Source organism: Montipora foliosa, chromosome 5, assembly GCF_036669935.1.
Source record: "Montipora foliosa isolate CH-2021 chromosome 5, ASM3666993v2, whole genome shotgun sequence".
Taxonomy (NCBI): Eukaryota; Metazoa; Cnidaria; class Anthozoa; order Scleractinia; family Acroporidae; genus Montipora; species Montipora foliosa.
Genome location: NC_090873.1, coordinates 21,351,224 through 21,376,870, shown reverse-complemented (window position 1 = coordinate 21,376,870; position 25,647 = coordinate 21,351,224). Strand labels below are relative to the sequence as shown.

General features: G+C 40.0%; 1 protein-coding gene across 1 annotated transcript; it reads right to left on the bottom strand.

The window, feature by feature from the left end:
- Positions 1–6,043: 6,043 nt before the first annotated feature.
- On the bottom strand, positions 6,044–23,653 carry LOC138003039 (uncharacterized). Its single transcript, XM_068848989.1, has 3 exons — positions 23,435–23,653; positions 15,721–15,842; positions 6,044–7,675 (listed from the first exon to the last, which is right to left on the bottom strand). Exons 2-3 carry the CDS (start codon positions 15,803–15,805, stop codon positions 6,684–6,686), a joined length of 1,077 nt encoding a protein of 358 aa, XP_068705090.1. The 5' UTR covers positions 15,806–15,842; positions 23,435–23,653; the 3' UTR covers positions 6,044–6,683.
- Between the last annotated feature and the right edge of the window lie 1,994 nt (positions 23,654–25,647).

The window sequence follows — 25,647 nt, the reverse complement described above, 5'->3', positions numbered from 1 at the left end:
CATTACATCCCTCCTTTGCTTTTGTTTTTTTAAGAGCATAATGAAATCTCCAAAATGAACGAATACGAAAACTTAAATACTGGATAAAGAGATCAAGTTTAACATGATAAACAGGGTACAGCTGTAAGACGCTTCACCGATAACAAAGTCCTGTTATGCCTTTGACAGTTCATAATCATCAAATCATTTAGGAAGTCTAATAGTTCGAGTTGGTCTCGCGCTTGTTTTAAGCATAGGTGAACTTAGGTTAACTGTCTGCTGTACTGAAACTGGGCTAGCAATGGGCTGACTAGCAATTGGCTGGCCAGTAACTGGCTGAAGTGGTGTTCTGATTCTAATGAGCTAGCAATTGGCTGAAGTGGTACCACTGGTTCTGACTCTGTAGTACTATTCTCTTGGTACTTCTTAACAAATGACACATTCCGTTTTAGTTCCACGCCATCTTTCTTCCTTAATGTGACTTCCCCTCTATTTCTGTCTATGACTTCACAAGGACTGGGGTTGTAGTTTGGGGACAGTTTGTTTGTTTTGGTGTTTCTCATTAATACATAATTTCCATCTTCCACTTGACTCTAAACTGCAGGTCTCTTTGTGTGCACATAATCTTTCTGTGCCAGCTTTCTTGACCGGTCCCGGTCACGGACTTCTTCATTGGTGATGGATACCTCACGTCTCAACTCTGTCAACTTCGATCGCATTTCTCTCCCGAACATTAAGAATAATGGTGTCACATCAGTTGTCATTTGGGGAGTGGACCTGTGAGCAGTTAAAAATTTGTGGAGCTCTTGTCGCCAATCTTTCCCTTCAATTTGGGTTACCTGGATCATTTTCAACAAAGTGCAGTTTTGACGCTCTACTTCCCTATTCGCTTGGGGCCACAGAGGGAGAGTTGTTCGGTGTTCTACCCCGTTTCCCGCAAGGAAGGCTTTGAACTCCTCTGAAACGAACTGAGGACCATTGTCCGTTTTAAGTGTGTGGGGAACTCCAAACCGAGCAAATATTGGCTGGAGGCTGTCGATGACCTTTGTGCTTGTGGTTGACCTCAGGACAACTACTTCAAAATATCTGCTATAATAGTCCACTATGACAAGTAAATTCTTTCCGCCGGGTAAAGGGCCCAATATGTCTGCAGCGCAATCTTGCCACGGTCCGCTTGGTGGGTAAGTTCGCGCCATTGGTTCTGGAGCGGAATATTCGCTGACAGCTTGACAACCATGACAACTCTTGCACAATTTTTCTGCATGGCACGGCTTCTCTCTCTGTCTGGCTGTACCTCCTTTCTACATCTGTCAGACCTCTTGAAGCATAAGCAATAACCCTCCACTCAACCCCTTGCAACTGAGTCAACACCGCACCTAACCCAACAGGTGATGCATCTGTCACAATCCTTGTCTTGCTGTTTACATCAAAGTAAGCTAATGCACTTGTGCTTGTGATCAGTTCCTTCAACCTGTCAAATGCAGCCTGTTGTTCTGACTGCCATTTGAACTCCACATTCTTGTGAGTTAATCTCTGGATAGGTTCTGCAACAGTGGACAGGTCTGGAATGAACTTAGACACAAATTGGACCACACCCAGGAATGATCGTGCCTCGCTGGCGTGCTGCGGTGGACCTGCATTCCGGATTGCGGCAACCTTCTCCTCACCAGGTTCTAACCCATTCTGTGTCACTTGATGACCAAACAATGTCAACCTTGGCAACCTGAACTCACATTTGTCCCCATTCAATGTCAAACCCACCTCCTTTAACCGATTGAGCACAACAAAAAGCCTCTCATCATGCTGCGAAGCACCATTACCATGAATAACTAGGTCATCTGCAATATTGATGACCCCTTCACAACCACGCAATACATCCCGGATGATTTGTTGATATTTTTCGGGTGCTGAGGTCACCCCAAACATGAGACGGGTATATCTATAAAAACCGCTGTGGATCACAAATGTCGTCACTTGCCTACTCTCCTCTGCAAGGAGTATCTGATGAAACCCCCACTTCAGGTCTACACGGCTAAATACTGTGCTGCCATTCAAGTCTTGGAGGATGGGCTGACGTTCTCTAATGATTGCTTGGTTGGCGCACCTCATGTCAAGTCAAATTCTAACATCACCATCAGGTTTGGGTACAACAACAAGTGGGGAGACCCAACTGCTTGGTCCCTCTGGTACTTCTTCTATGATCCCACAAGCTAGCAACTCATCTAACTTTTTCGCCTCTTTCTCCCTCACACCAAATGGGATTCTACGGACGGGTTGTGCAACCGGTTTTACAGAAGTATCGACGTTGCGTTTCAACTCTTAGCCCTTCAAGAGACCCACCCCGTTAAACAGTTCTTTGTATTTATCCCTTATGTCTTGATCTGTGGTCTCTACCTCAACACTGTTCATAGAATGGGTGGGTCCAATGCGTAATAGGTTCAGTTTTTCCAACAATATAAGCAAGGTGTTGCCACACCGGGTTGGTGTTAGCGTGTGTCACCTTGCTTTTATTGTTGTCAGTTTTTCCGCCGTGTCTCGTCATAGTAGAGTCCTGCCATCTACATCTATAACCCCAAAATCAGCTTCAACAGTAGTATCAGTGTCAGTACACATGACATGAGCAGTAAATGCTCCTAAGATTGGTAGCGGTTTAGTATTCCCATACGCAAATAAGACCTTGGCCTCTTTTCGGGTTTTGCATTAGTGAGTCTTAAGCCACTCCCACGTTGGTTTGCCTAGCAGGTTGCTTGTCGCACCAGAGTCTATTAGGACATTTGGCAATAGACACCTCCAGCACGCAGGGTTACTACTCCATTACTCGTTGTGTATCATCTCCTACAGAAAGCAGTGCCGGGTCTTTCAACTCCTCCTGTCAACGTTCCTATTCAACCCAGTATCAGTGACATTATTGACCTGTTCTAAATTAGCGTTCCCTCCATTGCCACCATTTGCAAATCAACTGCTTTCTGAAGCTCTAGCAGTTATTAAGAGATCGCTCAAAGTAACACTGCCATCTTTCTCAAGGAACTTTCGACGCAACTTCGCAGGAAAGGAAAGGAACTTTATTTAAGTGTCTAATCGTTCTAGCGCTGGAACGCTAATTGGGGACACTGTAAACTGAAATGAACAATGAAAGTAAATCAAGTCAACTTGCCTCGACACCTAAAGATCTACGCATCGCACATCTTAATATTCACAGAATAACATTTATCAATTAACTGGTCTCTGATGTACTCGTCCTCTCGGTCCCCAAAGTCACATGACGCCGCACGTTATCGCAGCCGACAAATACTATCTCGAAAATTTTAGCCTCCCTTGGACTTGTCTTTTCTGCTCTTTACCGAAATTCGATGATTCCTTCTTCGAGAAACCTAGCGGCGATCTCGATCTATCGAGGAACAATTCGCAAGAAGCAACACTGGATAGCGACGAGATTGTTGTTGACTACTTCGAACATTCTGCCTCAAAACTTGCCTCGACACCTAAAGATCTAAGCATCGCACATCTTAATATTCACAGTATACGGAACAAGATGGCAGAGCTGAGGACATTGCAATATGTGTGTAACTTTGATATTATTGGCATTACTGAAACACACCTGGATAAATCTGTGTCTGATAACGACCTAGAAATTGAAGATATGAAGATGTTCCGCCATGACAGAAAGAAACGCAAAGGTGGTGGTTGCGTGATCTATCGCAAAAATTACCTAAATGCCATTCACCGCAAAGATCTGAGCAACAAAAATCTAGAGGCTATTTGGGTCTAATTTCTTCGAGGATGCGTACGTGACACTTGAAAAAGCATGGATGAAGGCTGATCACATTATCTTACTGGGCGATTTTAATTGTGATTTACTGAACACTTGGGGCGAAACGGGGTCCGATGTGCGGAGTAAGACACGAAAACTACTCCACTTATTCGAGCAGTTCGATTTGCAAAACATTGTCGAAGAACTACTAGAGTAACACCTGAAACAATGACATTGATTGACTTAATTCTTAGCACCAAACCAGAACTGTTTGACATAAAACGTGCGTTACCGGTGGGAATCTCTCATCACAGCTTGGTTTACGCCACTCTAAAACTGAAACAAAGGCGTCCGCCTCCACGATTTATCACCATTACAAATTTTCAGAATTTTAGTATAAAGGAATTCCAAGCAGACCTCTCTTGTGTACCATTCCACGAAGCGGACGTCTTCGAGGATAAAGATGATGTGCACTGGCCGTGGAGCTTGATAAAAAAATCAAAATCCGCAGTAAAAGCGACCCGTGGATTACGAATGAAATAAGGAGAAAGATGAATTACAGGTATAAGCTTTTTAAGTCCGCCGTGAACACCAAAGACTGAGGTAATCAGATAACAGGCGACCTGAGACGACGACCAAGGAGTAGATTCTTTTGTGAAAAGATAAATTCCGCGAAATCAACTGCTGCGTATTGGAAGGTACTCTCTAAAGCGGCGAATCCTAAGAGAAGACAGCATATTGGACCAATAAGGCGGGATGATAAAACGCCTACTGTTCGTGACGACGAAAAGGCGAACCTGATGAACGCTTTCATCGCAACCGTGGGTATAGAGATCTCAAGAAGCCCCACTTGTACACGAAGGGCAGTGAGTAGTGATAGCTCACCAGTACAAACAATTTCTTCCTGTTCAATTCCTGAGGAGTCGGTATCCAGGAAAATTAAGGCCCTAAAACCAAATAAGACTGCGGGACCTGATGGGATTACCCCCAAATTGCTACGGTTAGCCGAGCCAGCAATTGTTTCGCCGCTTACTAAGCTGTATGCAAGGAGCATTACCATAGGGGAAGTTTATAATGAATAGATAAAAGCTCACTTAAGCCCGGTGTTTAAAAAGGACGATCCAACTGACAAAAGCAACTATCGACCTATTTCACTACTAAGTGTACCAAGTAAAATCTTGGAATCGTGTATATCAGACACCGTCAGTGTTGAAACATGTTACGGAATGCGATCTACTGACTGAAAAGCAATGGGCCCGTGACATGTTACGGAATGCGATCTACTGACTGAAAAGCAATGGACCGTAAGGGTCACTCGACCGAGTTATTACCTGTCCATTTAACAGAAAGTTGGAGACAAGCTCTTGATAATAATTTAGTAGTTGCTACCGCTTTTGGTGATTTTCGAAAAGCCTTAGACTGCGTCTCTCATCGTACCCTGTTACTTAGATTGAAAATCAAATTTGGAATTGAGGGCAACCTGCTCTCTTGGCTTACAGATTATCTGCACCACCGGACACAGGCTACGGTTGTGAACTCCACTCAATCAGAGGAGCTAAATGTGACGTGCGGCATCCCTCAAGTATCGGTATTGGGCCCGTGTTTGTTTAGTTTATACACCAATGACATGCCAGAGGCTGTGACATCAGGCAATCTCTACCTGTATGCGGACGATACTACAGTTTAATGTATTGGATCCACCGTTGATGAAGCATGTAATCTACTAAATAACGCACTGAATGAGTTTAACAAATGGTGTATGACAAACTCATTAACACCGCACTCTTCAAAATGTGAAGTGATGTTGTTCCATCGGGGATCCTTCACTGGTCCAGTACCTTTAATCACCATTGGGAATGTCGACGTTGCATGGGTCTATCTTACAAGACTGCTGGGCATTATAACGATCGACAGAAAGCTTACTTGGGCGAATCATCTTAAGGAATTAAGGAACAACTTTGTCAAGAAATTGAACTTATTGAAAAAGTGTTCTTTTCTTAAGAGAAAATCACTTCTTGACCTATACTTTAAGGTGATTCTCCCTTCAGTGACATACGGCATCGCTATCTGGGGGAACTGTAACAACCTGGATAATATCAAATCCCTGCAAGCCCTGCACTGTCGTGCCGGAAGGCTAATTTTTAATTTGCCGCGAGACACACCATCAGTACAAGCAGCGCCCTGGTACAAGTTATGGAACTCACACAATGGGACTCGATTTATGACGTGTATAAACGAAGTCTTGTCAAACCAATCTATCAATCTCGGACCTTAGCTCCCTTAAATGTCAACTCAAGACACATCTCTTTAGGGCTGCTTTTTGTTAATAGAAATACAAATCTCACTATAGCTTTTATTTGCAATGCTATTATTATAATTTTATATCTAACTTAGATAAAGCTCTTATTATAACTTTATCCCTTAATTGGATATTTAGATAAGTTTTATTACTATTATAGTCTACATTTTTATCGTCACTATTGCGTAGATCTTTATTTTTGAAAAACCGTCGAAAAAAATACATCCTCACCGCCGTACTTCCAGCTTTGCATCATTATTTTATTTTTAGTCAAATCATTTGCTGGCGAAAGCCCATGGTCAGGAACCTTTGCACGTATCTTTCTATTTTTAGAACGCCACGAGTTCTTCGTCTCTGCACCCTCTGTTTAGAATGGCCAATCAGAATAAAGTTATTGTCAAACGAAGACAAAAATGGCACAAACAATGTATGCAAATTGTGCATACTGATATAAATTAATTTGAATGTGAGTCTCCTACTAAAGGATTAGTTCTAAAAATAGAAAGATACGCGCAAAGGTTGACCAAAGGATGTAGTGCATCGAGAGACTCCCTGTCATGGGCTCGTGGGTCAGATCTCCTAAGATCCGGCACTTCTACTTTGTTCAGCTGGCGCTTTCCCGAAAAAAAATTATCTTCAAGAAATTTATTACTATCAACCTGATAACGGAAGCGATGGTTTACAGTCTGTTAGTAATTTGACTTTTTCAATGAGAATAAATTTTAACATTACTAAGTTAAATTTGCTATCCATTTCATGACCATGAAGTTTGAACGGGTGAATGAACCATAACGTTTTTTTCGGGAAATAAACAAACCAGAAAAACCTGCTGTCACTCACTCGGGGGTCATTCCGCCTAACGTCTCCTGGTATGTAATACCCCGGAAGTCGACCAATGTTCTCGTTTCGTTCCAGGAAACGAATCATAGTCGGGATTGCAATTTCTAAGAAAACTTTTCTCTCATAAAACGTTTCTGAAAGAATTGAAAAGACTCTGGTGTGTTTTCGAGGGATGTACAAAATATCAGAGCGACCGCTGAAGCACCGCAGACTCCCATTACTATTTTTGGAAAGCATGCTTACATGATATTTCACGTTCAGTTTTTTTGCGCCTAAGTTCATGTTGGCTACGTCTTCGTAAGCTCGACGGCAATTATTCAAACCATATGGAGATATCCACCAATACCAATTACTATTAGCAGGTTCATAAACGGGAGTAGAGCCAAAAGATGAAGAAGATTCCCAGATCTTTTCCCAATCAAAGTCTGCAAAATTCCAATAATTTAGTATAACGTCATCATTGATATAAAAATAACCTCGATATCCCGGATGCTCCCGCATTGCTTTACCCAGGCACTCATATCCCAGGACTCCTCTGAAAATGTCGACTGTGAGTATCCCATGACGTGATGTGTTATGTGATGGACCACAGAACAAAAGATGAGGAAATGCAGGTCTGTAAAGAGCACTTAAATATGGAATACTGTCATAAAATGGGTAATTGTAAACAATCACGAGTAAAATCTCTTTGAAAGCATCCTTCAAGCACGAACTGTTGTCTTCCTTATTGGAAAGAACATTCTCGTTCCGTGGAACCGAATTCACAGGGTGATGAGCAGCGTAGAGGTACCAGTTACAGTTGTAGCCTTGAAAAAAAACACATAGGTTAATTTAATATTGTTGTCGAAACAAAAAAATCTTTCATTACGCTATGGACATCTCATACGAATCAATACTAGCCTCATTTAAAGCCTAAGCAATGCAATAATCCGTCATTACTTACTTTTCCTCATTATAGATTTTTGGATGAGTGAAAGCACTCTCAGTACTCAAAGTTTGGCTTCTATTATGTCTGAAGTCTAGATCTGTGTGGCAGCGACACCGGGGTAAGCGAAAGCACAATTCCAGCATTGTAACATTTTACACATTAACTTTAAATTTTGGCCCAAGCGCTTTTATCCCGAAACTTATCCTGTCTGTCGCTTCAATTTGCAACGAAACAGTTGAACAATAACCATACTAGACTACTTCTATAATAAATGAAATAGCCACCTGGCCCCAGTTGTTTGAAGGGTGGATAGCGCTATCCACTGGATAAATCACTATCCATTGGATAACTCAATTGGTTTTGCTAGTGTTGATTCGTTGGACAGTGATTAATCCGGTGTATAGCGCTAACCACCTTTTGAAAAACAGAGGCGTGATCTTTGATCGAGTCGTGCAATCCGATTGGCCGTATTGGTCTTAATGCAGATGCAGAATACTCTACTTAAAGTATGGGTGTCTACCCTGGCTGACTGATCGTCCATCAGATATCTTCGCGCGGTACAGCGAAACGTGTCACGTTGTGTTAGAAAACGTTTAAATTTAATAAACCATCGGAAAACTGTGTAGGTCTTCTGAATCAGTTCCCGTCAGTATATCCCGGAGAACGTTTTCTTGTAAAGTGCTAGAAATGGCACAGTACTTCGCAGTTTATCTACTTTTATGACCGGTTAAATATTATTACCCCTAATCCAGGGTTTAGACGTTGCCTCCATAGATTACGTTTAAATTAATTATGATAATAGGACTATAAGTGGAGTACAACTCTGTTCAAATACAACATCAAAATGGGCCCAGACTTTTTTTCCATTTTAGAGTCCATGGCTAAGCAATGTCTCATAGGTGAATTCTTGGTCTTTTAAGGAATTTTTGTGCCTTCTCTCCCTGCCCCCAAGTGCTGCCTTGCCTGAGCTCTGTTTACTGGGCAAGAATGAAAGCTGACAAATATGGCTATAGATAAAAGATCACGCATAATTTCTGACACAATAGTTTTGCCCAATAAGTTGCAGGCCAAGAAAATAACTATGATACAAGACAAGTGGCTGGCACATGGGGAGAAGGTGGGAGTCAAAACCAAATTTTTTACAACAAGCAACCTTAGTGAATGACAAGCATATGGCTTGCTTGGTCATATGACCCCAACCAACCTAGGCAGCGTTATCATTATAATAGCAATTGTCTCCTCCCTAAAATCCAGTACTCCTCGATTTAAATAAACTAAAGCCAGAGAGAGAAGGCATAAAAATTATATTTGTAGGCAAATATTTTATATATGCACATTTTGGAGCTTTTGATTCAACATTCCTTCTAAGTCCAGATTACGACACTGGAAGAGGAGAAACCATCACCATGTAGTAGTTTTTTGTGTGAGACTAAAAAATTGCTAATTAAATAAAATGTAAATACTGCTGTCGTTTATTTTCCATTCTGTTTGTGTGGAACTCTTAGGCCCTCCAAAGACGAGGCAAGTTGTAATTGATGTCTGTTTAAGGTCGACAACTTAATTAAATCGACAACTCTTAATTAATGTTGGGAATTGCGTTTCCACGGACGAAAAGTTTAGTTCTCGATAACCGGTACGTTTTGCGGGAGACTGGGAAAATATCGACAAGAAAAGAAGAACCGCTGACTTCAAAAATCGTTTGTGTGGCTGCGAAATAGACTTTAAATTTAGTTAATATCGATATCTTCCTCACAGACAGGACAAAGGGAGCTAACGCGGCCCAACTAAAGCAGTTTTCCTTTTCAAAAGGAAAACTACGTTAGTTGTCGATCGCAACGGCTTGATTTTTTTAGCAATTCACACACTTGGAAAGCGTCGCTTCAAAGCCTGTCTCAATAATACATCAAGTACGCCTACGTGCATTGTTGTATCGTATTTCTTCTTGATTCTTTGGCTTGAGGATGCTTGTCATTCAATGTAACGTGCACTGGTATCCATTGTCACCCACTATCGACAGTTCCTTCCCTTAATTTGTCGCCGATTCTGCTGTTCTCAAAAATGCATTAGACGTGAGTCTATCCAGGCCAGCCGCGGCGCTACGATGTTAGTAGTAAAGGCATCGCTATCCGACAAACAACCTGTACGTTGATTGAATAAGACTACGTTCTGTTAATGAATGCCATTGCGTCTTCTTTGCTTGGGCATAAGATCCTAATATGGGTACAATGGACAAATTTGACGATACGGCGACCATTTTGCTTTCTATTGTTTAAAACGATAGTACGGGATGCACATGGGGCAAATGTAATATGCATTTGTCCCCTGGGCATCCCATAATAGCTATCGGAACAATAGAATTCAAAATAGCCGCCGTGTCGTCGAAGTAGTCTATCGGTGACCCCTCTCACACCTGGAAAGTGCGCAACATCATGAAATTATGTCTTGGTGTCAGTCAAGTGAGGAATGTCTTTTTCGTTTCGCTATTTTCCTTGAACGTTTTGAATTACACTGCAAGCAGCAAATTCTGAAACACCCATATAACCCGCTTGAATGTTCCAGTAGGATAAAATCTCAAAGCGGTTAGAACCTTCTTCACTGAGGTTTTTAAAAGATCTTAGTCCATAGTTTTCAAGACTTTCTAAATCGCAATGTTCGCCATCGTATCGGGTGAAATCTGTTCTTAAGGCGCTGAATTTGTCTACACCAAATATTACGTCCATTACGATGCAGAAATAACCTTTAGAGTCAATTCTGTCTAAATTTTGTTCAAAGAAAGCCTTTGTATCTGAAATAAATAAGTTTTAGAATCGCTTGCTTTTGTTTCCAAATTTCGCGGGTGCAGCCATCTTAAATAATTATGACGTTTTACGGTTGCCCTATAGACCGAATGCATAAATGGCGGCCAATAAAATATTCTTTTGTTTATGTGCTAATTAGCCTAACTAGCCTCGTTTGTATGGACAAAATACAAAAGAAATGTTGCTTGAGAGCGAGGCTAGTGAGCCTCATTAGCACATAAACAAAAGAATACATTTTTGGCCGCCATTTATGCATTCGGTCAATTGTTATTAGACAAAAGCTCTTTGTGTTAGAACAATAGGGTAACCGTAATATGTCCCAATTATTCAAGATTTAGCGCCCGCGAAATTTGAAAGCGAAAATAAGCGATTTTAAATGTCACTTGTCCTTCTTTAATACATTTCGAACAAATTTGTTGCGAGACATTGTTTCCTTGGGTTTAATGTTCTTCTGTGGCAAGAGTAGGGACTCCCTTGGAAGAACCGGCCCATAGTACTTAATTTAAGCTTGTGAGACTTTCATTAAAGACATGTACAGTACACACGCACTACAAATTTTCCGCGATTTCTATTTCTCCGGCCAAGACAAACTTATTTTGACCATGGACATTACATCTCTACACACAGTCATTCCCAATAGCGAAGGTCTTCAAGCACTTAAACACTTTTTCGATCAACGCATTGTCAAAGAACCAAGCTCGGAAACGCTACTCCGCCTTGCCGAACTAGTTTTAACGCTTAACTGTTTTCCATTCGCCGGCAGCTATTACAAACAAACTAATGGTGTAGCGATGAGCTCACGAATGGGACCTAGCTATGCCAATCTTTTTGTAGGACATGTTGAACACCAATTTTTTAAACAGTACAACGGCCCCAGACCTGAACTCTACGGCCGCTACTTTGACGACTGCATCGGCGCTATTTCATCAAGCAGAGAAGAACTCGATCAAAAATAACCTCCGTTAATTCCTTTCATCCGGCTCTTAACTATACCCGGGAAATTCCGGAAATTTTATTGGCTTTCCTAGATATCAAAGTTTCTATCAGTGGCAACGGTTTATGTACCAGTGTGCACTGCAAACCTACAGATTCTCACAGTTATTTATTATATTCATCGTCATATCCATCACATGTCAAGAACTCCATTCCTTATTCTCAATTTCTTAGACTTCGACGTCTCTGCAGTGATGACTCCGACTTTTCCAGCAAACCAGGATGTGCCAGTTTTTCGAAAAACGTGGCTATCCTGTCTCCGTGGTCAAAGCGGGCCATCATCGTGCCCAACAATTTGATCGACTGTCAGCACTACAAACGTCACAAAAGGATAATAATGACAGAATTCCATTCCTTTCCATCCTAATAATCACACAGTCAAAAGTATCATTCTTAATGACTTTAAATTGACTCCAAAATGATCCCGAGACTGGTAGAATCTTTTCGCAACCTCCACTTATTACATTCAAATGCGACAAAATCGTAGGCAACTTTTTAGTTAGAAGCGCGCTCAAAACTAACGAGGAACCCGGCACTTTCAAATGTGCGCGCTCACGATGCAAAACTTGTCTTTTCATTCTTAACACTAGCAAGATATCGGAACCTAAGCGATCTGTTAAGATCACCGATCGTTTCACATGTATATATACCTCCGCAAATGTCATTTATTGCATAACCTGTACGTTATTTTTTATTATTTTTTTTTTAATTTTAATTTTTTTGACTTTACAGGTATATAAAACAAAAACGTAGAAAAAGATACAGACAGGGCTTATAATACTTGCACAAGTAACTTTAATAACCACCTGCAACGAAAACTGCTACACTACACTACACTACACTACACTACAACCAAGAATTAATTAACAAATTTAAATAAAGATAGAGATATAAAAAGTATAAATAAATAAAGTGTACGGGAATTATAAAAAACCAAATTAGGATAATTAACAATTATTCGCCGAAGGCGAAGTGATTATCGGTGAATATTCACCGAGACGAAGTCGAGGTGAATATTCATCGATAATCACTGAGCCTGAGGCGAATAATTGTTTTAGTATAAATACACAGGTGATTATTTCAAAAAAGAGAAAAAAAAAACATTTCAACGCGAAAGTCATCTTCACTTCCAGTGGCAAAACGACTACTGGCAGCCATTTTGTCCGTCGAGGTGATTATCGGCTGATAATCCGAGATAGCGAGCCAATGAGAGCGCGCGATTTTGTATAATCACCTGTGTATTTATACTAACAGCTACTATTGTCGTCATTGTATTAATGGAATTAGAGGTTTCCATTTCTTGTCGTGGAAATGGATTTTGTTGCTTTTTCTCGCAATAACACGTTCGGTTTCAAACGTTTTCTTAAATTTATCGACTAACAATCTTAATTTTAGAGGGCCCTTATTTAACTTACAGCGATAAATAAAAAACTTACTTTCAAGGACAATGTAATTGATTAGGATGTTTATACTATCGCTCGTTTCTACAATCCCGAGAAAAACATCCTTTTTAAGATAAAAATCAAAAAAAATTCCAGCTAGCAGGATCGGTGGACAGATATCTCTTCATGCAGATTATTCTTTGGGCAGGGATCACAGACTCAATACTGGGCATTTTTAAGCCTCCTTTATCAATTGGGTTGATAAAAGCTGTGCGCTTTAACTTTACGTCAACATTTACTAGAGAAATCGGTCTCCAGTTTTTGATCAATCTCCTGTCTTTGTCCTTTTTCTCAAGTAAAGTTATTACGGCTTGTTTTTGCGTCGTTGATAATTCTCCATGCAAATAGGCATAATTCAAGGAGTCACCTAGAAGCAATCCAATTTCTGGCCAAAAGAACTTGTAAAATTCTACTGTGAGCCCATCGTTCCCAGGAGTTTTAATGTTGTTGAAGGTCGGCAAAACCTTGAAGCATTCGAAGGGGCACCCAACGAATCTGTTCCTCACATTATCTGTTCCCCAGAGGAATCTTGCTGGCTGGCAAAAATACAGGTGTTTCGATGAGCTGGCTGGGAAATTTTGTTATTGATAGAGGTTTTGCCTGGGAATTACTGACTTTTTCTAGCATTTCAATCCGAGCTGGCTGTAGAAACTCTGCAAGAAGACTGAGGACGACTAAAAAAAAAAGAACCCCTTCCCTCTCCCAAACATACGACGGCTGGTCAGAGTGATTGCGCTTGCGGAAAACACCTGTTTTGTCCCGGTTTTGTCGCTTTTGTTCGGTCGTTTTGGATCGAGGGATTTGAAAGCGCGCGGAATTCCTGGCTGGGATATACATGATCAGCTGGCTGACCAATTTTATCTAGCTGGCTGGGAAATTTCTTGTGTGTCTTGCTGGGGAAAAGGAACAGATAATGTTTTCCCAGCAACACTGAAAAACACCTGAAAATGCCTTTATAACATTTATTTTCATTAACTGGGGTATAATAATACATTTTACAACAAATTGGTCGTTGGGTGCCCCTGCATTCGGAATATGTTAACTGGCCCTCACACGTCAGTTAACTTGGGAGATGAAGAGAAATTTTCAAGAAAGGGACAAGTTGAATGGTCACTTCGTATTCCTGACTGTTCGTCGTAAATTTCCGAGTAAAAACTGTAAATTTCATTCGTAATAGTGCTCGGGGCAGTAGTCTCTTCTCCATTTGTTCTAATAAGGTTTCTTATCCAGCTTTTCTTCTTATCACAATTCTCTAAATTCAAGAAATACTTGCTGTTCCTTTCCCCTTGTTCGTACCATGTAGCACAGGATCGGATGATTGAACCTCTTACAATGTAGTCATATTCTTTTTTATACACCGCTTTAGCCGATTCCAGGTTGGCAAGATTTTCTTGCTTTGGTGATTGTGCAATTCTCTCTTCGCATATTTTAAGCCCATTTCAATTGTTTGGATTTTCCTTCTCCTTTCTTGAGCTTTCATTTACTAAAAGATAAACTTTCCTCGCGAATTTTGTATTTCATTCAATCCCATTTAATTCTCAGATCAACACAGAAAATAAATTTCATCTAGCTACTTAGGAAAGTTTTACGTAAACGCTGAACAAACAAAGTGTCATCCAAGAGACTGTTGTTGAATTTCCAAAAAGATGGGTCACACGCTGCTGATCATCCAGACTATCGATTTCTAAGGTTATTGCACTGTGATCCGTTCTTATTGCTGTTACTATGCCAACCTTTGCTACATCATCTTGTAACGAATCACTAATGAGCTAATAATCAAGGCGTTTCTGGATAATTGGGCTTTTTTGTCTCCAAGTAAATTTCTTTCTATCGGGATTACGGGTTCTCCAGATGTCGACGTCTACTAAATCGCTCTTCATCAAAATGTCCTCCACACACTTAACTGAGTCTTTTAACACTGGGTTTCCACCCGAGCAGTCTAGATCTGGATCCATGCATGGTTACGTTTAAGTCCCCTCCTAACATAATTCTTTTGTCAGAATAATAAAATCCTTCCTGTACGTTACGCAATAAATTATACATTGGCGAGACAGGTAGACGACTAGGCGACCAATTCCGCGAACACCTTCGCGATGTTGACAAGGATGCATCTAAGCCAGTCGCTCGTCATTTTAACCTCCCTAACCACTCCAAACAGCACATGGCTATCTGCGGCCTTTCCTTACATCTAGGTACGACGGAAAGCCGCAAGAATCTGGAACAAAAATTCATCTTCCAAATCGGCACCCTTAAGCCCCACGATATTAACGAACGCTTTTCATTTAACTAATGTATTCCTGTTTTTCACGCTGCCCCCATGTTACCACCAATAGCATAGCTCCTACTCTACTATAAAAACGACAAACAACCCATAATTCTTCGATTCGTTCTGACGAAGGGCTAACGCTCGAAACGTCAGCTATTTTAAATCCCTGTACGCTGGCCAATTTTCATTATCAACTCCGTTGATAAAACCAATTTTTTGTGTACTACTTCCCCACCGACGCAGTGCCACAGTTTCTTTAGAAACTACCCCCTTTTTTCACAACTTTTATTCCTCCACCGGAGGGCCAGATCACTAAGTAAAACAAAGTAAAATGAGCTATTGAAATAGCTTAATGTTCCCGGTTGCTCTCTTCACAGAATGAGCTATAGAGAGAGCAACCACAAAATATAAACAGAGTTCTTACTTGAATAAGCAGTGAAGATGACAAACGCCATGCAACAGGCAAGACAAAGCTGATAACGCTTTGATAGCAAACCGTACAATGACATGCAACTCTCTGTTAAAGTTGGGGCGGGACGAGACTATCTGTGGGTAAACAAAAAGAGAAAAAGAGCTCAGGAGAGTGTCAAGCAGAAGGCAAGGACCATGCAAATCTTTAAGTTCCTGTCACCCCAACAAACCTTTCAGCTTGAATTATTCCCTGCACTTGTCTTGTTATTAGGGAGTTTAAGCAAAGACGACGGCTACGGCTACGGCAACACCACAAAGCAAGAATATTATTGGTTAAAAAAGGAAAAATACTCGTTCTGCACATGCACCACGAATTTCCGTGCATTTCTCTGCCGTACTCCACAAAACGGCAACGTCAAATCACCATCTTTTAGGTTTTGAAGACAACGTGAGCATATAACAATGAAACAGTCATTTTCTGTTTTGACTTTGTAACCGTTCGTACCCATCCAGTTACAGGATAGTTTGTCGAATTCTCCCAACTCCCCGAGTGCTTAGATGAGGCTATGTAAACACGGAAAAAAGTCCTCTACTGCTTTTGTAAAATATTTCTCAAAAGAATTTGACAAATGACGGAAAATACCGTTGTTTAACTTCTTGATTGAAAGAGATTTTCTTGATACATGCTTAAATATCCTATCGGCCAATCAAAACGCGCTTTTGACAACACATGTCACAGCCATGTTTATATACCCTCAGCGAAACAAAGCTATTGACTAATGAGAGTGCGCGTACTATCTTAATTATTTTATGAAAATAGTTGTTACACTCAATCGCTGTTGGAGATTTCGCCGGAAAATTGCAGGTTCGAGCTGATTTTGAAAGTTCTCAAAAATCTCGAGTACCTATTAATCACGGATTGTACGACAAGATCGTGCGATTTTTTATTTATGGTACATTCAACAAAATTACTCAATTCTGATTGTGCTTACGCGTCGTTTCCATGGAAACTTAAAAGGTACTTCTACTGAGGACAATTTGGGATTAATTGTACTGCTCTCGACCAATCAGAATTCAGTAATTTTGTTGAGTGTACTATCATAGTTGTTATGATTGCTGCTACCATTTTAATTTGTAAGTTCCTTGATGTAAATATGTAATTTTAGTGATATATGGTGTAAAGCGACTCGAGCAAATAGTGGATGTGTGCGCTATATAAATACAGTATTATTATTATCATTATTATTATTATTATTGTTATTATTATTATTATTATTATTGTTGTTGTTGTTGTTGTTGTTATTATTATCATTATCATTATTGTTATTATTATTATCATCATCATTTATTGGAAGGCGTCGTCGTCATACGAGCCTACAAGAAATACCGCTAGCCATGATCCCTTCAGGTCGTCAGAGCTCCGCTATGAGTCATGATTTCAAACTTAAGGAAGGAGAGGGCTAAATTAGGTGCACGTTTTAGTCCGTCACGCAATCTTTTCCGGAAAAGATTTATCTATTTGTTGATTGATTTATTGAGATATTCAAGCCAGTAAATAAGCGGCAATAACATCAGTTTGATTAAGCGATCTTTATAAGATACGTCACTACTATTTTGTAGGTCTTCTTTGCACTTTTTCAACTAGGAATAAATTGCTGATAACAGACTGAGGTGCCTATAACTGAGAGCAATAGCAAAAGAGCGCACGCACTAATGAACAGTAAAGACGCAACAGCGCAAAACTGCAGACAATTCCTGTGCAGCTCCTTCTAATAAAGCCCAGTAACCTATTTGCTCTAGCAACTATCATGAGTATATGATCCTTCCAAGAGGTGTCATTTAAGATCACTACCTCCAAATCAGGCTTTTTCACTTGACACAACTTCCACATCTATGCCATTTATACTATAGCTACGATATGGACTAATACGCTTCCTAGATATGCGCAGATTACTGCACTTTGTAGGCTGAAAATACAATTCATTTGACAAGGACCAGGTTGTAAGAGAAACTAAATCCAGCGTCGCACTATTAATTACATTTGGCATGTCATTTACAAATAATATCGGTCCAAGAAGTGACCCCTTGGGTACATCTGATCCAACGCGATCGGGACTGCGATCGGATTGCTCGACTGGACCTGATAACATACCAGCTAAGTTTGTCAAACTGGCGGCCGAGTACCTGGCCTCTCCTCTTACGAATATCATCAACTCATGCCTTAACAGGAACGAATATCCCCTGTTGTGGAAGACTGCGCTCATTAGTCCGATTCCTAAGGTGGGTGAGCCACGGACAAACTACCGACCCACCTCCATTTTACATGTATTATCTAAGGTTTATGAGAAATTGGCTCTCAGCCAAATTACTGATTTTCTCACCGAGAATGCCATCTTACAATCTAACATCAGTTCATATCGGAAGTGTCACTCCACTACAATCACAATGTTGGCGATAAGGGATGATATTATAAAGGCCATGAAAAGGGGTGAAATTACACTGGCCGTCATGACTGACTTCTCTAAGGCTTTCGACACTGTTGCCTTCGAAAAAATCCTGTCTAAGCTGCACCAGATGGGTTTCTCGAGGTCCGCCCTGCAGTGGATAGCAAGTTATTTAAGGTGGCTCAAACCAGTTTCAACACTTGAAAGAAACGTTCTTATTAGAAGGATTGACGCTACAACACTTTATAACTTAACAGCAAAGTTAGGGTACCATATCAAACACCAATTATTGCTAAAAAAGATTCGGTCATTTTTGTGACGTAAAAGATTACCGTGGCAACAGGAAAGCCCTGAAAACACACCCCATATTTTGGCTTAGCTTCTCATATCTCAAAAACGAACTCGGCGACCCCCATTTTATGTGTTTGTAATGTAATCAGCATGCCAGAATAAAACTTTCTGCAACGTTTAAAAAAGATCTGTCGAGCGGATTTAGAGCCACCTTAAATAATTGAAAATTGAAGGTAGCCCTGAATCCGCTCCACATAATTTTTTTAAACTTTGCAGAAGTTTTATCTTGGCCTGCTGATCACTTTTGTGCAATAAAAAATTGGGGTCACCTAGTTCGTTTTTGAGATATGAGCAGCTAAATCCAAAATATAGGGTGTTTTTGCAAGGCTTTCGTGGTGCCATGGTAACTTGTTAAGCCACAAAAATGACTGCATCTTGTTCAACAATAATTGGTGTTTCACACGGTACTACAACATTGCTGTTACGTGATAAAGTGTTGTAATGTCAATCCTCCTAATAACAAGATCTCTTGAAGCGTTGAAACTGGTTTGAGACACCTTAACGGACCGAAAACAGGTTCTGCAAGTTGATGACTGCTCATCAGCACAAATCAGTACTACTCACGGGGTTCCTCAGGGATCGATTCTAGGACCTCTACGTGAATTACCTATCTTCTGCCGTTCCATGTGAAGTTGTATGTCATCAGTACGCGGACGATACGACGATGCATACTCATTTCATGCCATTGATCTTGAAGTTAAGCAGTCGGTGATTCAAGACGCGCTAAACAAGCTGCCAGATTGGTCCTTAGAATGCAACTTAGCTCCGAATCCGAAGAAAACAAAGGTGATGATGCTGTCACCATCTCAGATATCAAGGACACATGGATTTGAGACACTTATTCTCACGGTTGACGGTAAAATGCTCAAGTGTGTTTCAAATTTTCGCCTGCAGGGGACCCAAGTCAATCAATACCTTAACTGGAAGGAGGAGAATAACTTGAAGATATCTAGCTGTTACGCTACATTAATTAGATTAGAAAATTAAAGCACTTAACTCCCGTCCATGTCCGAAAGCAACTGACAGAATGTCTAATTATATCTAAAATTGACTACAATGATATTGTTAGTCATCCAATCCCGGAATATCTATTAAAGCGCCTACAATGTGTTCAGTTAGCCGCTGCAGGTTTCGTTCTTGGGCGCTATGCGCATATGCCGGATTTAATCAAACGTGGATGGATGCCAATAAAGGAACGCAGAGAGAATCATTTACTTAACACTGGTTTTAAAGTTTTGGATTATAATGACTGGCCGTCCTATCTTAAGCTAGACATTCACAATCCTACACGAGCTCTGAGGTCTTCGAGAGGAACGACGTTAAAAGTACCCCATTGAATCGAGTACTTTCCAGGACAGTGCCTCCAAAGTTTTTAATTCATTACCCTCTGCTGCAATGAACTCTGTTGTTTTTAGTGATTTTAAAACTCAAGTTAGGGTGTATGTGATAAATAGGGCAAATGCACGTTTGATATCTTGATTTGTATATATCCTTGATTATTTACCTTTGTTGTAGCGTCTTTAATATTATATATTATCAATATCACTATGGTCATTATTATTTTTTTAGCACTGTTATAAAGTTTATAGATGAAGAGCCAGCTTTCAGTGGAAACACAGTACTAAAACCATTATTATCATTATCATTATCATTATCATCATGGCGTCATCGGTATGCTGTTTAGGCTGGTCCACTGCGACTCTCGAGGTGATAAACCTGTTGATTACGGAATCAATAAGGTGATTCGGATACCTCAGCTTACGGAAAACGTCTCTCAGACGTTCACACTCTTCTGAAAAATGCGCCCAAGATGACGATAGCCGGTGCGTGCGATCAAGCATGGTGACGAGCAAGCCATGCTTGTAGCGGCTGTCCACATGGCTATGATAGTGCAGGAGTAGCCCTATGTTCGTGCTGACTCCCTTGCTCATAATAATAATAATTATTATTATTATTATCATTCGATGTATTTTGTTCTTCCTCTTCATTGGCCGAGAGCCCACCACGTGACCTGCAAATAACTGCCTACAAATAAGTGTTTTGTGGCACTTAATATTCTGCTCGTGCGCAGTTGACATCACGCTCTTGTGAGAAAAGGGCAGATCGGTTCCCCGAGCTGTTAGGGAATGATTCGACATCTTTAGTTGATCAAAAGAACAGTGAGAATACTAAGAAAGGACCAAAAGTTGCACTCAACGTATTTCGAGAGCATTTCAAGGAAAGAAAGGTAGACGAAGAGTCACTCGTGTTATCGACGCGAAGGACAAGTTGGCTAATGCATATGTACTGAAGAGATTTTATCCTGAAGCCAGAAAAAAAGAATGGCGAGCTTTACACCAAAGTTTCACTTGTCGGGATACGCTTTGAAAACTGTGAAATTCTTCAGCTTTGTTGATGCGTAGTGTTATTGAACGTTTGACTGTAAGTACAATTTAACGTCTACAAATATAATTATGCTGAGAAAGAAACCAATTGATTGGTGCCATTACTCGACTCTGCAAGGCAGCACGCGCTTACGGCTTCTCGGAAACAAAAACAAAAAACAAACTCTGTGATCGAATGATAAAACAATTATTGACCTCGGTCATCGCAAAATATCGTGATTTGTCAGTGTCTCGAAGATCAATTATTTGCCTCAGCCTTCGGCTTCGGCAAATAATTGATCTGCTCGCCACTGACAAATCACGATATTTCGCTCAACCTCGTCCAATAATTTATTATTATTATTATTATTATTATTATTATTATTATTGTTATTATTATTATTGTTATTATTATTATTATTATTATTTTTAGCAAGGGAGTCAGCACATTCTTTCAACAGGATGGTGGGCAGTTTAACATGTCCGATTGGCGTTTTAGAGTCCAATGAACGAAAGATGTCCACAATTTCATCAACTGACATTGTGACATGAGATAATTGTTCAGTAACGCCTGGGAGAATTGGTACGTTCAGATCAATTACACACTTCGAATGATCCTTGTAAATAGATTTGAAAAAGTCATTAAAGGCTTCTGCCCGCCCACGATCATCAGAGAATGAGACACCATTGTAAGTTACCTTGTCAGGTATTGGCTTTTCGTTGCATTTGAAGGAAAAGAACGACCAAAACCGTTTGGAAGTCTTATGATAATTTCTCCTTTTCATAACGAAGTTGATTTTTAATTTGTTGCCTTAACTTGCGGAATTTTTCCTCTCGTTGAGGAGATTTTGAGTTCCTGATACGCCGCCATAAGGTCTTCTTCTTGTTGATATCCTTCGCTAAGTCCTTTGATATCCATGGAGGACGATTTGAATGTTTATAGTTTACCTTTGGGACGAAGGTGTCTACAGCAGCAAAAACAAAGTCATTCCACAAATCCCAAAGAGAATCAAAATCTTCAATACAATTAACGCTGTGAATACCATTGCTGAGTGGAGTTAACAAAAGGACTCAAAATTTGCATTTTTGAAGTCGAAACGCTTAAGGCTAGAAATGTCTTTAAAATTTACATCCACAGCAAAGTCAAAGAAGACAGGAAAATGATCCGATGAAAGTCCTCTGACTCTAAACTAGGGACCAGTTTTAGGCTCGCACATAAAGGAAGGGGTGTTTTTTAGAACGAGATCCAAGATGTCGTTACCCCTAGTAGGTTGCTCTACTGATTGAAATAAATAAAAACCCATCAACAAATTTGCAAAAGAAGAATCATCACCAGATGATGCAAAGCCTGAGCCTTCTATCCACTGTATGCCAGGGAAGTTAAAATCACCTACTACGATAACAGAGTAGTGATGACCAAAATCCAAGGATCTTAGAAAACTAGTGAATTGCTGAATAAATTGTTGATAGTTGTTAGGAGGGCGATAGCAGTTTATAGGTAAGACACTACGATCGTACTGTACAGGTTTGATATTTCAACAACAACCATTTCTAAACTTGAAAACTCTGACGGTACTTCATGGAGAGTCGAAGACAGTGTACTTTTGATTGCTGTCATAACTCCACTACCAACTCTACAAACCCGATCACATCTATAAATGTTATACGCAGTAGGCAATATCTCGTGATCCATGATTGATTCGTGTAGCCTTGTTTCAGTAAGGCAAATAACTTCGAGGTCTAGTCCATAAACGATATCTTGTAAAACCCCAAGCTTCGATTCAAAAGCAGAACCCTCCGCAACTTAAAAGGCTTTTAAACTTCTATCGTTTTGCATAAAGCAGCTTAAAGATTTCTGGTGACGTCCAGGATCAGGCAAAATGTCGCCACAGCGCAAAAGGATCAGTCCTTCAACAGAAGTTGCTAAGCAGAGGCCGCCATGCTTGACCATTTTCACGATCGGTCTGTGCAGTTTAGTTGATCCTTCTCTTACTACGATGTAGTCTCTACAAAATGTAGGACGAAACTGACGTCTAGATGTAAGGAGACCAGATTGATGCCTTAAAAGAGAAAAGGCTACCAAAAACAAGCTAAAAAGCAGAGAGAAAAAGGACGCTTAACAAACACGTCCGCCGCCATATTGCATATTTGATATAATGGCATATAAAATGGTGTATGTGAACATATAATGTTCACATAATGGTGTGAACATCGAAGAGAGGCTGTTCATTCGTCACGAATAACTGATTGTAATGGATCCAACCAGACTGGATTTCTTTTAGTTCAACATTTTAAAATACTAAGCCCTTCGCTGAGTAACATTTCATATATTTCAGCGCATAAATTTCATTTTCATATTCAACCTGCAAATTAAATGAATCGAAAAGCGTTTCTGCATTTCTCAGTCTGGAATTAAGTTAAGGAGTACATCCTTTGCGTAAGTGTCCTTCAGCTGTTTTCAAAGTTATCACGAAAGCATATGACTCACTGAAACCCATATGATTTAAGTCTTACTTTCACTGCCATCTTCAATTGTCCCACTTAACAAATGAATACGAAATCTCCTCACCGAACAGTTTTTGTTTCCAGTTTTGTCCTAGACGTTTTCCATTCAGAAAGGCCCTCGCTCCTTCAAATAGCGAGAATTTTCTCTTTCTATGAAACTGTCAAATTTCCTTACTACTTTTCCAAATAGTTTTGCGGTCTTCTGCGAACTTAGGCGCCTTAAAATTAAAGACGGTAGAATGCTTTATGCAGTTCGATTTTTCGACGAGAAAAGACCTGCCCCAGGTACCAAATCACAGCTGTTCGGGTGGCAATATGCTTGCGGGTATTTTGAGATCAGCTGCCTGCCGTTTGGACTTCCAACCTCAAAATTAGAAGGAGCTACATCAAGATACGGGTTGTTCAGGAACTGAAACATCTTATTATAAAATGTGTCGTTAGTTTTAACGGAAAATTTGTAGTAATACTGTACTTGCCAATAAAACTATCGAGGCAAGAATGTCCAGTGGAAATAGTTTTATTTCATGAATTTTTTTGCACTGGTGTATGGTTTCCTTCTTCCAATGACGCTATCGTTACATGAGAGAAAAACAAGATAATTCTGAAAAGAAGTCACCTTTATCGCAAGGGATTCGGGAGAATATCTTGATAACATCATTCCAAGAGGGAAATTCTTTTTTATTGTTGTTGTTAATTGCCTTCTTTGATGTAATAATCATGTCAACCAAAGCAATCACCATTTGTGACGGAGCTCTCGCACCTCCATTTTACTCCGAGCCGTTTACTCGGAGACGTTTTTCTTCTTTCAAAGAGTCATATATAGCGCGTTCTTGTAGTCATTTCATTTGGTTTTCTTCCGCGTTAAAACTTAAAGCTATATAAGTTATGTTGTAACTTCTATTCCATGTATTCCTATTCCGGAAAACGGTCAATGGAAGGCCCCCTTTGTAGAAAACAATTCTATTGCAACTAAGAAACATCTTACAATTCAAGGGGAAGCTAGCGCATATAAGTAACCATGCGTCACCTCAACCTCACATGTGAAAGATAAAAATAATATCTTAACTGCAGGCGGTGAAGATTTGATTTTTTAGTAAAAAGTTAAGGAAAATCCTAGTATTTCATTAGTATTTGTATAATAAAAACTGAATACGAAAATGAAGATTACGCTCAAAACAAGTAAGTCGTGTATACACAAGATGAAAATTACATAACTTATTGCCCCAGCTGGGTTTTGGCCAAAAGACCCGAGAAAGCCATAATAGAAGGCTACGTGTATATAAAGAAGGTCAAAGAAGTAAAGAAAAATTGGTACTGTGTGGCAATCCTGATTTGAAGAAACCGGGCGCGCAAGGTGGTACCGGGTAATTTGTCAGTTTGCTCGCAAGGTCGGGCAAGTTTATAAAAATGATTTTTAGTAAAAAGTAAAGTCCTAGTATTTCATCATTAAAATCTATATAAGAAAAGCTAAATACCAAAATGATGATTACGCTCAAAACAACTAAGTCATGTATGCACAAGATGAAAATTAGAAACCCTTCCTTTTCAGATTAAAATTGTGAAACACCTGCTAAAATGCTATTTTAATCATATCTTCATTATCATTGTTGCTTCAAAACGCCAGAAATACCATTTTAAATTATCACTCCACGTATTCTTATTCCGGAATAGGGTCAATCGAACACACCCTAAATCAACATTTTTCATAAAGGAGGCTTTAATTTGACATTATCTTGATTTGTTTTTCATAAATTTCATACATTGTTTCGTGTTGCACAACATATGGGTTCTAGCAGTTGGTGACCACTTTTTCGACCTTTTGAAAATGAGAAAAACAAGTTGCTTTTAGTTTGAACATCTCGTCAGTATCTATATAATACTGCGCTCACTCGTGAAAAAAACTATCAGCCCTCGCCCCCGCGCGGCCATGTAATATCTCCTATTTTTCACCAATTTTTATACACTAAAATTTGTTTTGTATTCAGTTTGTGGCTCTTAGCTCATTGCTGTTAGAGATAAACGAGATCCAAGGCTTTTTAGTATCTCAGTCATGCCTGCAAACTAGCACTGTAAATTCAGCCTTCTTCTTCCTGTGACTCAGTTGCTGGAAGTCACATTTTACCGTTGTTAAAGGGCGGAATAGACCATAGCCTCATTCTCAGACGGTCCAGGTCGCTCGTGTCACGCACTCTACTCCCTTCCCCGTCTGATTTACTTGGAAAGCTTGTTCCTGACGTCATATAAATTGTCTAATTTCCACCAATAACAGGGAATGTT